Source organism: Prenolepis imparis, unplaced genomic scaffold (assembly GCF_030444845.1).
Source record: "Prenolepis imparis isolate NDT839.2.m4 unplaced genomic scaffold, iyPreImpa1.0 SCAF_2, whole genome shotgun sequence".
Taxonomy (NCBI): domain Eukaryota; kingdom Metazoa; phylum Arthropoda; class Insecta; order Hymenoptera; family Formicidae; genus Prenolepis; species Prenolepis imparis.
This window is the reverse complement of record NW_028141160.1, coordinates 576,170-592,797: the sequence shown is the minus strand read 5'-3', so window position 1 is coordinate 592,797 and position 16,628 is coordinate 576,170. Positions and strand designations below refer to the sequence as shown.

General features: G+C 37.2%; 1 protein-coding gene across 1 annotated transcript; it reads right to left on the bottom strand.

Annotated features, from left to right (window-relative positions):
- Window positions 1-2,405: 2,405 nt before the first annotated feature.
- On the bottom strand, window positions 2,406-6,515 carry LOC145948233 (uncharacterized). The gene is made up of 6 exons (XM_083057976.1): window positions 6,229-6,515; window positions 5,894-6,005; window positions 4,466-4,591; window positions 3,332-3,503; window positions 2,786-3,250; window positions 2,406-2,564 (listed from the first exon to the last, which is right to left on the bottom strand). The coding sequence occupies exons 1-6, from the start codon at window positions 6,513-6,515 to the stop codon at window positions 2,506-2,508; spliced, it is 1,221 nt and encodes a 406-aa protein (XP_082914102.1). The 3' UTR covers window positions 2,406-2,505.
- Window positions 6,516-16,628: the final 10,113 nt, after the last annotated feature.

Here is a 16,628-nt window from a genome sequence, read left to right as displayed (position 1 = left end):
TTATTATTTTATATATATATGTTATATGTATTATTTATTACGTAGACATAAATATTCGGCATATATTTATTGTTTTTTAGATACGCATATATCTTCTTATATATTTAAAATGTATAAAATAATCATAATATAAATAAAATATTTTTACAGAGAAATATTTTTAGAAATATTTTTACTTTTTAAAAATTTATACATTTTTTAAATTTTCTTAAATAATCTAATAATGTTAGAATACACACTTTTCATAACTTACGGAAAACATTCGGATTAAAAATTTAAAAAATGTATGAATTTTTAAAAAATTAAAATATTTCTAAAAATATTTTATTTATATTATGATTATTTTATACATTTTAAATATATAAGAAGATATATGCGTATCTAAAAAACAATAAATATATGCCGAATATTTATGTCTACGTAATAAATAATACATATAACATATACGTAAAAAATAATAAAAAACAAAAAAAAGTTATGTCATCCCAAGTTTTGAACCTTGGATCGATCCCCACAGTTACTACTCTTGTGTTCTCTCGCTGCGCCAGCGGTACTAATCAAAACTGTGTCTTTCTTTAGGCCTTATAACAAACATGAAAATTTCTCTAAATATCCAATATAAAAAAAAAAAAAATATTACTTACAAGGCGCATTGGACGAAAAGCTCGAACACGGATCAACTTAAATTCAATACAGATTCACTATAAAAAAGGAGATCAAAATCGGTAAAGAGTCAACCGCGATCTCTCCTTGAAAGTATTGTTAAAAAGTTACAGAATAGGGGTGCAGGGGCGAAGTCTTTTGGTAAAGTTAACGGAGTTTAGCACGGACTCGAACCAGGGGCAAAGTCTTTTGGTAAAGTTAACGGAGTTTAGCACGGACTCGAACCAGGGGCAAAGTGTGTCGGTAAGGGGCAAAGTCTGTCGCACGGAAATGCCGGTCTTGCCTTTTTCAGACCTTTGGCTATCTGTCTATTAATCTGTGGTTATACTGTGCTATGGTATGGAATACAGAATAACCAACTCTGCAAACAATGGAGAATTAAAATGTTTAATTTTTATGGTTGGCATTATTGCCATCGTTACACTGCGACCGTTTACACGTCCTTTTTACGTCGATGTAATAACCCTAAGCCTCTTCATCAAATGACTTTGAGTTACTAAATCGATGTAATAACTTCGTCATAGAGTACGTTTACACGGCACCCTTAATCAGGTTTAATAACATCCGTACCCAGATAACAAAATACTTCCACGGTACTGATACGGTGAGCGTACGTCGTACTCTGCGTATCAGTACCGTATCTATCACGTACGTGCGTACCGTAGGCGTACGTTACCAGTACAACGTATTAGTACGCGGTACGGCTACCGTAACGCCACTGTGCTCTTGATGTAGGGTTATGATCATACGTTGTACTCTCATCGTACCAGTACAGTACTAGAACGTAAATGCATTTTCGTATCGGCTTCTCTCCCCCTTTTTTCCATATCCCGTCGCTTTTTTTTAAATTTTATAATATTACAGAAATTATTCTTTTAATTTTAATTAAATTATAAAAAATTGATTTATTGTTATTATTTTAACACACATAATATATACATATAATAATACATACGTTACATATATATAATAATATAATACACATAATATATAATATAATATAATAAAATTTATAATATGTAGTATAATTTATAATATAATATACATATTAATATATAATATTTATATAATTATAATTAATGATATATATACATATATATATATATATTAATAATACACTATTTTAATAAAACTTAATTAGAAATTTCATATATCAATAAACACAAAGCAATAGTATTAACATAACATCGCAATGTTTATAATTTTTCACACTCAACAATAATATATGTAATTGCAAAGTTACATAATAATGTCATATAATAATTACATTATTGAATGGGAAATTATATATAACATTGATATTATGTTATTGTTTGTAATAAATATATTAGTTAATATATATATATATATATATATATATATGTATATATTATAATAATATATATAATAAATCAATAATATATGTAATAAATATATACATATTATAATATAAATATATGGACGCAGTTATGCAATATGGAACCAACCACCCAATTTTTTCAATTTCGAAATTTTTATTGCAAATTGTGCCTGATACATTCAGACACAATTTGCAATAAAAAGCTCAAAATCGAAAAAAATTGGTGATTAGTTCCATATTGCATAACTGCGTCCATATATACATATATATATTATATGTATATAATTATAAAAAAATTATGAAAGGGAAAGGGCCCCATCCCCGCCCTTTCCTGTGAGGCACAACCAAATAATTTGCTCCTCCATACTTTATATTTACCTGAAACAGAAAAAAATGAATTAGAGCTGTGAGAACGGCCCCACCCCGCCGTTCTCTGTGAAGCACATCCAAATTTAATAATGCTACTGCTTCTCCAAAGTATAAAAAAACACACAAATACAAACTTACCAAGAGTCTGGTGGACTGCCAAAAAGCTGAAATTTGTCAGTTTCGCCGCATTCATCTGAAATAATTTGATTTATTATAAGAATTAGTAATTTTTTATTTGTTATTGTTATTAAGACTAAAATAAAAAAAATTATTTTTTTTATATTATACAAGAGGTATCTCATTTTAAATAATGCATTGCTATTTTTCGAAAACCAAGGCTTCTATCAAAAATGTTTCATTCAAAAGTTGTATAAAAAAGTTTATATAAAAGTTGTTTTATATTTTTTTATTTACCGTTATCCTCCATCATATTTTCCGAGTCCTCCAATAGATTCACCTGTAGATCTTCGTCCATCTGCAGAATCTGGTCATCATTTGTGGTCATCAGGTCGTTCTGAATTCCATCAGCGTACTCAGCTATATTTATGTTCTCGACGTCGTTGTTTTCCGCTCCATCCATGTCTTGGGTAATTTCCATGTCGGATTCCTCCGTGTGTTGGCTCTCCTCTTCGTTGGCGTCATCTGCTTCTTCCTGGATATCTTCAAATCTTGCATCAGTGCCCTCTTCCGATAAGTCGTCTATTCGCTGGCGGCGATTTGGTGGGAATTCCTCATCATTTTCTTCATGATTCGTTTGTCTTCGTTTTTTCTTATTATAACGCCATTTTCTGGTCTTAAGGCTTTTCAAAGCCTTTTCCATGGCTTCATAAAACTCAGAATTATTGGGATTGGGAAAATGCTTGTTGGCGTTTATGGCATCTGGAAAAATTCATAAGAAACATCTTTAGTTATCGTTATGTATTCAATGTAGAATATAAAGTTAAGGTATTTTTTACGAACCTTGACATGCTTGAGCGAAGCGACTGTCTCGCAATTTGTATCCCCCTGGTCCGGTTCTTCCATTTAATGTAAGGTGTGGCGATACTTCTTCATCTTCAGGAAATACGCTGCGAAAATATTCTGCAGCGCAATCAACAAGATTTGCTCGTCCAAGGTAAACGAAGTATCCCACCTGTAACAAAATTTTTGTAGTAAACTGATTATAAATAGGTGGATCAGTAACTCTGTTCACTTGAAATATCTCCGCTATTTTTAGAGATATGAAAATATTGTAATTAAGAAAATTGTAAGGTATCGAGAAAGCCTGCTAATAATCTTTTTTTTGAGTGGAGGCGCTTCAATGATTTCAAAGTTATCATAACTTTTTTTAAACAGAATCACCACATAATTTTTGTATATAAATCAATTCCTCATAATATAATACAGCGCAAAAAATTGTTAGAATGGAATAATCTAATAATGAATGGTTTATGAGATATTCATTTTGACAAATTTTGATGATCTTGAAAGAGAAGCCTTCATTTGCGCACAGTACAATTGCACACGTTGCAATTGCACACCGTGCTATTAGACACATAAAGTTGCGCACAGTTCTTTTGCCCACAGTTCTTTTGCGCACCGTTCATTTGCACACTGTGCAATTGGACACGAAAATGCGCGACACATGCTCTATTCACACACACACACACACACACACACACACACACACACACACACACACACACACACACACACACACACACACGGGGGGAATGCAAGGGGGGCCTTCGGCCCCCCCCCTCCTGCACCCACCCCGCCGGTAGGGGTTCCTACCAGCACGGTGCGCAAAAGAACAGTGGGCAAAAGAATTGTGCGCAAAAGAACTGTGGGCAAAAGTATTGTGCGCAACTTTATGTGTCTAATAGCACGGTGTGCAATTGCAACGTGTGCAATTGTACTGCGCGCAAGTGAGCCTCTCCCTCTTGAAATCATCGCGAAGCGCCTCCACACACTAAAAATTATTATTAACACATTATGGCTATCTCAATACTTTACATTCTTAATATTACAATATTTTATCTTTAAAAATAGCGGAGATATTCTAGGTGAACAGAAATATTAATTCTTCCTAGCATATTTAGAAAAAATTCTTACCAAATCATTATAAATTTCTTGGTTAACTTCTTCAAAGGCCAAGAAATCATCTACAGTTCTAAAGGAAATTCCCTGTGGCTTGACTGTTTTTTTACTGTAGATTCTCGTATCAATCTTGAGATCGCTCTCGTATTTTCACTGTGAAAAAAAATGAAATTATGGAATTAAAAAATTTATACCAAGAATTGCTTGTTATTAGTAGTAATACTATGCCGATTCTAACCCATGGGGCAATGGGGGGGGGTGAGGGGCGAGGGGAACCCAGAGCGCGGGGGAATGACGTCACGCGGGGAGGGGAGATGACGTCACGCGGGGAGGGGGAATGACGTCACGCGGGGAGGGGGAATGACGTCACGCGGGGGGAAGGCGTCCGCGGGGAGGGGGAAGCGTCCGCGATTTTGGTGCCTGGTCCGCGAGGGGTCCGCGGGGAGGGGGCGGCGTCCGCGATTTTGGTACCGGGTCCGCGAGGGGTCCGCGGGGAGGGGGAAGCGTCTGCGATTTAGGTGACGGGTCCGCGAGGGGTCCGCGGGGAGGGGGAGGCGTCCGCGAGGTTAGGATCCGCGAGGGGTCCGCGGGAGGGGGAAGCGTCCGCGATTTAGGTGACGGGTCCGCGAGGGGTCCGCGGGGAGGGGGAGGCGTCCGCGAAAGACCGCATGAAGCTTTGTTGGTGAGGGGTCTGCGGGGAGAGGGGAATCCGCGAAAGACCGCATGAAACTTTTTGGGTAAGGGGTCCGCGGGGAGAGAGGAATGTGAAGGATAGCGCGAGGCGAACGCGAGAGAGAGAGATGTCGCGAGAGAGACGTTCGCGAAAGAGAGATAGCGGTAGCGAGATGATGCGGCGATTGAGAGCGCGAGGTGTTGCAGCGAGGCGTATATGCAAGAGCGAGAGAGATAGCGCGAGATGACGCGAAGGAGAGCGCGAGAGCTGATGCAGCGAAGGAGAGCGCGAGGTGCACGCGAGAGAGATATCACAAGAGCGAGAGAGAGATGTTGCGAGACGATGCGGTGATGGAGAGCGCGAGAGCTGATGCAGCGAACGAGAGCGCGAGAGGCGGACGCGAGAGACTTTTTTTTTTTAATAATATTTTTTTTTTAAATTAATATTTTTAGGATGAGGAAGGGGAGAAGATCTAATCTAAAATAAACTATATATTTTTAATATTTAAAATAATTTTTATTATATAACTATGTGTGTGTGTGTATATTTTACAAAATGTTTGTGTGTGTTTGTGTGCGTTTGTGTGTGTGTATGTGTGTGTGTGTGTGTGTGTGTGTATGTGTGTGTGTGAATTTAAAATTTAAAATATAATAATATATAAAATATAAAATATAATATAAAATATAATATAAAATATAAAATATAATATAAAATATAATATAATCATAAAATCTAAAATATAATACAATAATATAAAATATAATATTTACGACAGCAACACATGGTTGAGCAATGCCTGTCTGAACGAGAGTGTCTGGATATGTTGAGGCGGCCAAATGTTTGATGCTGCGCGAATCGGCGGGGACTGCTGGGCGGGGACTCCTGCATAACAGAAATTTGTTATTAATTAATTTATAATTAATAGATAATTTGATTTATATTTAATTTAATTTAATTTATAACTTACATGATAATCTCAGCCTTTTGACGTCAGATTTATTGGACGCGTAAATATTAGTCCACCCAATGGAACATCTTCCAAAAAACGCCATGATGAAGCTTGCGCTTTTTTGGAGAACAATATAGGGGATATGTCATAAAACACGAATGCTTGCAAGAACAGGCATTCAATGTTTCCTTTTCACGATCTCGTAAAAACTGATGCAACGATTTTGCATTAGGACTTCGTTGACCAATTTCACGATTTTTTAACAACTTCACTACCGAAGTTACTGGCTCAACTTTATATCTTAATGCCTTTTCACGCTCCATTTCAACGTCTGATATATCATCAACGTTTGATATATCATCAATCACTATCATCTTATCATCATTCACCACATCATCATCATACACCACATCTTCTCTATCCATCACAACTTCTCTAACCATTTTACATTCAAGACTATCAGAAACTTTATGATGGGACACATATTATAATGTTGCTCCCCTCTTGATTTTAATTCTACATCTCTCTTCATCTCTCTGTTCTAACTGGAGTATCATCTAACTCATCATTTTTTGAAGAGTTTTGCTGATAATGCATGTGCACATCATACTATTCATAGACATACTATTCATATACATATAGAACAGGGGCGGGAAAGAAATAATTAAACACACAGTTTAACAGTAAAATAATTTATTTGTTGCAAGCATTATAAATAATTTCATTTATAGCACAAGTTATCAATTCACAATCTATAAGTGATTCGCTATTAAACATATTACTATCACGTATCGCCTTTGCGGCATTGCTCACATCGCGGATATTATCACATTGTAAAATATTTACAAATTGTTTAAATTTTTCATTAACACTATGAGTTCTCACACAGCCAGGAATACATATGATCAATACATTTGTCGAAATCGAATAAATGTAGTAACGTTGATGGTTTCATGTACAAAGAATTATCAGATGAAGTAATTTTTATAATTTTTGAAGTATACATGTTAACCGCTTCGAGTGTCAGATCACTAATCCATAGCGGAGTTTCAGTTAGCTGCTCAACGTCTGCTCGTTTCCGCATTAGAGATTTCCATGTTTCAATGGGTAATATTATTTGATTGCCTCGATTATCACCGAGAGCCAATTCCACATAGGATATTATTCCGACGCTGATTCCTATTTCCAAATATTTGTATGATGTTGGGGTTAAGACGTATCTTCTTCCAAGTATACGAGCCGCACGATGAATGCTATAAAAATTTTATTGAAAATAATTATTTAACAACAAAAAAAAAGTTGTTTATTGAAAAATTCATTTAACAGATAATATTGAAACTTACTTGTCACATTTCTTCTTGTACAAAACATTGCTCTCTTGTACTGGAACGTAATAATTCATGCTGGCGGAGTACATTTTTAAAAGAACCTTTCACATAAGTGATTGATACAATACTAAATCATTATTACAAGTTTTTATTGATACAAAGCAATGGGGTGGGGATTATTGCTGACACAAAATTATTTTTAACCAATCAAAGCGCCGATGCACGGCTGCTATGACATCATCCTCAATGAAATATTAAATGTAAAATAATGCAACATATCCAAAATTTCAAGCGTCAATGCACGACTGCTATGACATCATCCTCAATGAAATATTAAATGTAAAATAATGCAACATATCCAAAATTTCAAGCGTCAATGTACGACTGCTATGACATCATCCTCAATGAAATATTATATGTAAAATAATGCAACATATTCAAAATTTCAAGCGCCGATGCACGGCTGCTATGACATCATCCTCAATAAGATATTAAATGTAAAATAATGCAACATATCCAAAATTTCAAGCGCCGATGCACGGCTGCTATGACATCATCCTCAATAAAATATTAAATGTAAAATAATGCAACATGTCCAAAATTTCAAGCGTCAATGTACGACTGCTATGACATCATCCTCAATGAAATATTAAATGTAAAATAATGCAACATATTCAAAATTTCAAGCGCCGATGCACGGCTGCTATGACATCATCCTCAATGAAATATTAAATGTAAAATAATGCAACATATCCAAAATTTCAAGCGTCAATGTACGACTGCTATGACATCATCCTCGATGAAATATTAAATGTAAAATAATGCAACATATTCAAAATTTTCAAGCGCCGATGCGCGGCTGCTATGACATCATCCTCAAATGAAATGTTAGAATTATTGTCAAGGTCAAAATGTGCAAAATGTAACATATTCAAATGCCAATGCACCGGCTGCTGTCATCCCCCAGGTGTTCAAAATGTGTAAAATTGCAATTTTCAAGCGCCGATGCACGGCTGCTATGACATCATCCTTAATGAAATATTAGAATTATTGTCAAGGTTAAATGTGCAACATACTCGAGTGCCAATGATCTCTACGATTAAATAAAAAGGATGGTAAAGAGGCATACCATGTTAGTATCATTGTCAGAGGTTCAGCAAGAGCATCTCAAAAATGGCACAATTGGAAGCAAGTTTGTTGGAGCAAGCTGCAAGGGTGAATTCGGTGGAAGAATATATTGTGTGGGAGCAGCAATGTGACGAATACATCGAATCACTGGAAGAACAAAGTCGAATAAAACGTCCACGATTACCGATTGGAGTTCGACAATCGCTTGTCTCCCAAATCGCACGTCTCGAAGGGTTGAAGAATTCGGTACGCAGACGTTTTGTACAGGCAGGTGCCGGAAGCAGTTCGCGAGACATCGGATTCATATGGCGAAAGATTGATACGGCGTTCGAGAGCCGCATCTTGACTGGTGCGGTGATAAACAGCAATCACATCGAACCTCGTCAATTTCTAGAGGATGCCAAAGACGTTGTGGTTGAACATGTGCAAAAAGTGTTGCAAAAACACACTAGTGTAAAAGTGAACACTATATTTAATGATGAGTTTGTGTCAGGCGATAAGCGCGCTAATAAAAGTGTCAACACTAAAAACTTTGAAATCTTTCACACCTCCGATTTACATGATTGGTACAAACGCCGCGTTATCGAGCCCACACTAGCATCGCTAGAAGAATTTCAAGAACGTGATAGTGGTTGGGCATTATCGCGAATAAACAATTTAACTGTAAATATAAACAAATACAATCCAATGCGTGCGGGATGCCATGTTAAATTGCCGCGAGAAATAATGAACAAAAGAGCTGTAGTGAACGTACAATCTAAAGACAATGCATGTTTCGCGTGGGCGGTGGTCGCTGCTCTGCATCCAGTTGCAAAATATAGTGAGAGAACGTCGTCATATCCCCATTATTCGACAGTGCTGAATCTCCAAGACATTGAGTTTCCAGTGACTGTGAATCAAATTAAGAAATTTGAACTATCAAACATTTCGATAAATGTGTACTGTATCGAAGAAAAGAACATTGTCCCAATGCGTCTCAGCGAGCAGAAGAAAGTCAGACACGTCAACTTGCTGTACGTGGAAGACATCAACAACATTGGACATTTCACATGCATTAAGAATCTCTCCCGGCTCGTGAGCTCGCAATTGAGCAAACATGGTCACAAGACATATATCTGCGATCGGTATGTATATTTATTACAAATTATATTTATTGTAAATTATATATGTATATAAAATAAAATTATTTATAATTGTAATTTTACAGATGTATGCATTATTTCGGGTCTGAGGACAAGTTGCAGTCACATACGGTAGATTGCGGAGAGATGAATGACTGCGCTATCCGGTTACCGAGCGATAAGGACAAGTGGCTCGCGTTCACCAACTATACCAGGAAAGAACGGCTTCCTTTTGTCGTATACGCTGACCTCGAATGTGTACTGACAAAGACGGAAGAAGAAAAAAACTTTCAACATCACCAAGTATTTAGTATAGCATATTATGTACATTGCTCATATGACGATTCATTATCCGAGTATTATTCTCGTCGTAGTGTAGATTGCGTTTCGTGGTTTTCCGAACAACTACAAAATTTAGCGATACGCGTAAAGAATATTTTGGCAACTAACGTCCCCATGGTAAATTTAACATCAGACGAGTGGGAAAAATTTCATAGCGCGACACATTGTCATATATGTGAGAAACCATTCACGCAAGATGACGATACACGCGTACGCGATCATTGTCATCTGATCGGGCGGTACAGAGGTCCAGCACACTCAAATTGCAACTTAAATTATAAAAACTCTTTTTGTATTCCAATAGTATTTCATAATTTATCCGGTTACGACTCACATTTCATAATTAAGGAAATAGCTACAGCGTTCGAAGGGGGAATCGAATTACTTCCAATAACTAAAGAAAAATATATATCATTTACAAAAAATGTTCAAATTGCCGAAGACAAATCCAGAAATATTTAATTACGTTTTATCGATTCATATAAATTTCTCAATACTAGTCTCGATAAATTGGCATCATTTCTAAGTAAAGATAAACTCAAAAATTTACAATTGAAATTTCAAAATTTATCCACTCACAATTTCGAATTATTGACGCGAAAAGGTGTCTTTCCGTACGAGTACATTGACTGCGTGGACAAGCTGCAGGACACGCGTTTACCGCCGCGCGAATCGTTTTATAGTTCCTTGACCGGTGACACTGTATCAGAGAGCGATTACGCGCACGCTGAGAACGTCTGGAATCGATTCTCCCTTCGAACTCTAGGCGAATATAGCGACTTATATTTAAAAACTGATGTCTTGTTATTAGCAGATATTTTTGAAAATTTCCGCGACACTTGCATCGAGAGTTATGGGCTCGACCCTGCGTATTATTATACTCTCCCCGGGTATACGTGGGATGCGATGCTAAAACATACAAATATTACGTTCGAATTGCTTACCGATATCGACATGTTATGTTTATAGAACGGGGTATACGCGGTGGTCCAAGTCAATGTTCAAACAGATATGCACACGCTAATAACAAGTATATGCAGTCATATGATTCATCGAAACCATCGTCATACCTTATGTACTTCGATGTAAATAATTTGTATGGATGGGCAATGTGTCAACCATTGCCTTATGCTGATTTTCAATGGGTCGATGACATGTCTAGTTTCAATTTATCATCTATCGCGCTCGATTCGCCTACAGGCTACATCCTTGAAGTAGATTTAGAATATCCACAATGTCTTCACGATGCGCACACTGACCTACCGTTTTGCCCGACACGCGACAAGCCACCAGGCAAGCGGGAAGATAAGCTTCTCGCAACGCTATACAACAAAAAGCGATATGTGATACACTACCGCAACCTGCAGCAATGTACGCGTCACGGCCTTCGCGTTGCAAAAATACATCGCATATTACAATTCGCGCAATCTCCATGGCTTCGAAATTATATCGAACTTAATACGCAATTTAGAACACACGCGAAAAATGATTTTGAAAAAAATTTATATAAATTGATGAATAATGCAGTATTCGGCAAAACGATGGAAAATGTGCGTAATCGGGTTGATGTAAAACTTATCACACATTGAGAAGGAAGATACGGTGCAGAGGCAATGATTGCGAAACCAAATTTCCACAGTAGAAGCATCTTTTCAGAAAATCTAATCGCTGTAGAATTACGTAAACTCGAAGTAAAATTTTACAAACCAATCTATGTCGGCATGTGCATACTCGACATCTCCAAAACATGTTTATACGAATTTCATCACGAGTACATGTCACCGCTATATCGCGACAGATGCAGGGTAATGTACACCGACACAGACAGCCTAATATACCACATCGAATGTGAAGATGTGTATAAGAATATAAAGCGCGACGTAAGCAAATTTGATATGAGCGATTACGCTGCGGACAATGTATATGGTATACCGCTCGTGAATAAAAAAAGTGCCAGGTCTAATGAAAGATGAAAATAACGGTACGATAATGACCGAATTTGTAGGGCTTAGAGCAAAAATGTATGCATTACGAGTGGATGGTAAGAAAGATACCAAAAAAGTAAAAGGTGTCAAGAGTAACGTTGTCGCGAGAACGATAACGTTTGATGATTACACGCGGTGTTTGAATGAAGAGATTGAAATGACACGTAGTCAGTCATGTATAAGATCGAAATTGCATGAAGTATACACCATTCGCGAGACGAAAATTGCTCTAAGTCCTCACGATGACAAGCGGTATATCATACCTGAAACCACTAATACATTACCATGGGGACATTATAAAATACCTTTGTAAATAATATTTGTTGTAAAATATGTATATTTTGTATATTTTGTATATGTATATTTTGTATAAATATGTATATTATATGTATATTTGTATTTATAAAATTATTAGATAAATATATTGTAAAATAAACAGTGTACAAATATTTTAAATAAATGTTTATAATAAATTATTTTTATGAATCCATGAGTTGTGAGATTTATCCAGTCCCAACCATTTCACATAAACATCATCGCCTTTTTTCCGCAAAGCCTTTTCCACGAGATATACATCGGGATTTGCAACATGATGTAGCTCATACTCGTAGAATCCTCCGGCGACGGAATTTCCGCGCAAATCTTCAAGTATATATGTCGCAGGATTAGTTTTCTGCACTTTGATAATTTTAAATATTTCAGTAGTCCAATTTGGTGTAAAACCTTTTTCGAAGACGGTCTTGAATTTACTCACGCGTACCTGACAGCCTACTTTGAATCTTGCCGGAGCAGCAATTTTTATGTTACTGTATACCGTATTTAAAAGTTTTTCGGCAATCTCCGGAGTAACATCGATAGGTTTCATACCGATAGTGCGATGTTTTCGCGCATTGTACTCTGCAACGAGTCGGGACAGCGCGTCGATGCACTTGTAATTACCATTAAGTGTAAACATTTTCCACATATTGTTCTTTAAAGTACGATTAAATCGTTCCACTATTGAGGCTTTCATAACAGAATATGTCGAGTAATGATTGATGTTGTGTTTTTTTACGAGTTTCTGCACATTTGCATTGTAAAATTCTTTTCCTCTATCGGTTTGTATGTTTCTCGGACATCTCTTGCTATCTCGAATTATCTCAGCGAAAGCGTCAGCTGTTTCGCGTCCGCTTTTATTCTTGAGCGGCAGGGCCCATGCATACTTGCTCAACACATCGATGACGGTGAGTATGTAATTGTATCCTTTGTTGACTCTTGCATAAGGACGCATCTCGACCACGTCAGCTTGCCACAGGTCGTCGTATCCATGTACTATGACACGTCTACGCGGAAAATTTCTTCTCGCTGGAGCGTGCAATTCCTCCATGAGTAGCTGCTTTTCAGAGGTGTTTGATCGAGGCATATTTGTAATAATGTGATATAATTTTCACGTACAGTTCTTTATGTATCTTTTGATGTAGTCTGCGTTACAGCCATTTTATCCAGCGTTAATAATAGCGCCTGCATATTCCTTTCAAGCCTGATTATTTTTTTCTCAATTTCTTTCTGTTGATCTCTCAAAAACTTGACACTCGCTTCGACATATCATTTGTTGGCTGCATCATTATCATCTTCCGGTTGCGCTACACGTCGTATCTTGCGCGACCTTGCGTCATAGCCGGAGGCTGTTAGACACAGAGTATTATCGCGCACGTAATTTCTTAGTAATCCATCCCATTGATAATATGAATTATTATTCGACGTTCCAAGTGATAATCCAAATTTATTAATCGACATTTCGATACCACTAATATTGACAGACTGACTCGTATCGTGAATGTATAACTTATTTTATAATAATACCAGCTTCGTAAAGTTCCTCGATAATCGATAATATTTCATTGCTGTGGGCGTTGTTGCCGGCTTGACGTGAAGCTTCGAGCAATCGCAGACGATCTACCAACTCGTTGGGATCATTCCAATGCACGTAATCAATCTTATTATTGTTTAAGATCATAGCATGCGGTATACCTTTTCCAGATTTTTTATCAGAGAATAATGGTGCGATTATATATTTATATTTGTATCCCTTGTTACCTAATACAGGCTGATTCACATTACCATTTCGTCTGTGAGCATTTGTTCTTATTAATATACTTTTATAGTTTTGCAAGTCATTCGCAGTATATATTTCATCGTCGGGAATTCTCTTGAAAACCAACTCGTAAAGACCTGCTGTTCCAACGTATTTTGATCCATCGATAATTATATTATCATTTTTATCCACATCGAAATTTTTATTACCGAGCGTCATTCCTTTGTCGATAAATTTAACACCGTATACGTAATCCATCTTGGAATTTTTATCTTGATTCAATATAGCTGCCACATATTTTTGAGCAAGTGGACCCAGGTGATTTCGCAATGAATTTTGACCATCGGATGTTTGTAATGAATGTTGAATTGATGTCACAAGCGATTGAGGTGAAGTCTCGAAAATTTCCTCGATAGGTGTCTTATCATGCAATAATTGCCTTGGCTGTACATCTTGTATCGGAGTAGAAGTAGTTGCATCCAATAATTGTTGCATTCGCCTGCTTTTGATTCGCTTTGAAGTAGAAGTTATACCGCTCAATGATATATTTGATCACTTTGTTTTAAACTCTTTTTTCTCTCCGAGCATACTCAATGGTTCACTCTTTTCTTCACCAGACTCAACACCAACTGTATTTTCAACAAGCTGTTTCAGAGGTTCAGAGATTGGTTTAAAATGCCTCTCCAATGCATCGTCCTCCTCCATTTTACCAGTTTTCAAGAAACGATATTTTTTACGGATTGAATCGCTCGTTTTCGCAATCTCTAACACAATCTTTTCACGATCGTTATTCATCATGTTGCAATTTAGACGTTGCTCAATCAATGCATCGAAAGCGACTAAGTGCTTTGCGGTATTGCAAATTCATTAAATCCTTTTCTGTATCGTCCATTAGTCAGCGGATTGTCCTTGTCAATCGCTGCAAATCCATGTTGCCAACATTTCTGACAAAATGCACGAAAATTATTGTAAGACATATCTGTATTTACGTGATCGTTGTACACATGTTTCAAGTTTGTCCCATCTTGTTTAAATAAAATTAATAAGTTTGCATTGTCACGTACAAGATGCTTGGGTATCTTGGCATACGTTTGACAAAGATAGAAACAGTCGACGCTCGAGTGTCGCCCCATTGCAAAGTACTCTCTTATCGTATCTTGCTTGTCACATGCCACGTCATCAAAGATAAAAATGGAATTCGGAAGCGCCTCACTCGGTGGAATGACATCGCTATTATTAGAGAATGTAAAATAACCAATTTCTTCTATCGGTGATAGCAAATTTTCCAAATATCGATATTTCGGTTGTTGAAGCGATTTCGAGTATACGTACACGTTCTCGAAGCAAACGCCGTGCGGGCTTTCTATCAAACTAATCAATGCGTTAGTTTTACCACAATTCGAAGGACCGCAAATGATTCCGCGTATAGTATTCGGCAGTATGTTTCCATGTCTGCGTATTTCTTTATCCGACATAAACCGTGTTTTATCGTCGAAATTTGTAACTTTGATTATCGTCGATTGCTGAACGAACCGCATGTTTTCTCTCGAATGAATGAATGAATCATGGAGAGCCTATTTATAGCTGCGCGGAACCATGAATCACTCAGTATCGAAAAAATGTTTGTTCTGCTAACAAGTGCTTCCGATATTCACGGTTTAAGCGCCGAACAGCTGCAATTTGTACCAAAAGCATTTTTATTGCGATATGAAAATCACATCCACTACGTGTGGGACAAGCTTCCGGAACACATAAAGGCGGATCCAGAGATTCAGACCTGTCGTCCATGTTTCAAACATTACAATCGACCGTGGCAGCAAACGCACATCGACGGTCCAGCGCCAATGATAAAGGATTGCAGCGAATGTCAACGAAAATAGGTAGTGGTCTCTTTAATCGCGCGATAAACGCGCTTCCGATAGAATTACATATTCCCGGCTATCAGTTTTGCGGTCCGGGGACTCATTTGGAAAAGCGATTGGCTAGAGGTGATCGAGGTATTAATCCATTGGATGCCGCGTGTCGCGAGCACGACATTGCATATTCTCAAAGCAACGCCCTCAGAGAACGACACGTTGCTGATAATATACTCGCTGCGAAAGCGCGAAAACGTATTACTGCAAGAGATTCAACTCTTGGTGAAAGAGCAGCCGCTACGATTGTTTGGGCAGCTATGAAAGCAAAGACAAAATTCGGTATGGGGATGAAGACGAAAAAATCTTTGAAAAAGAAGAAGAAACGAATACTGCCTGTGGCGAAGCGTGGTGGTATCTTGCCAATTTTACCATTGTTGGGAGTTCTCGGTTCGTTGGCAGGTGGAGCAGCGGGAGTCGCAAAGGCTGTGAATGATAGCAAGGCTGCGCAAAGTCAGCTTGAAGAAATGCAACGTCATAATCACGCTATGGAAGGTCGTGGAGTTTATCTCGCTCCATACAAACGTGGACAGGGATTCTCAACTAAGAAAAAAAAAAACGTCAAAAAAAAAAAAAACGCTAAAAATGCCTGTGGGTGTAACAACTAATGTACAATTAGAACAACTGGCAAGATGTATGCATATACCATTCTTTAGAGGTGTTTT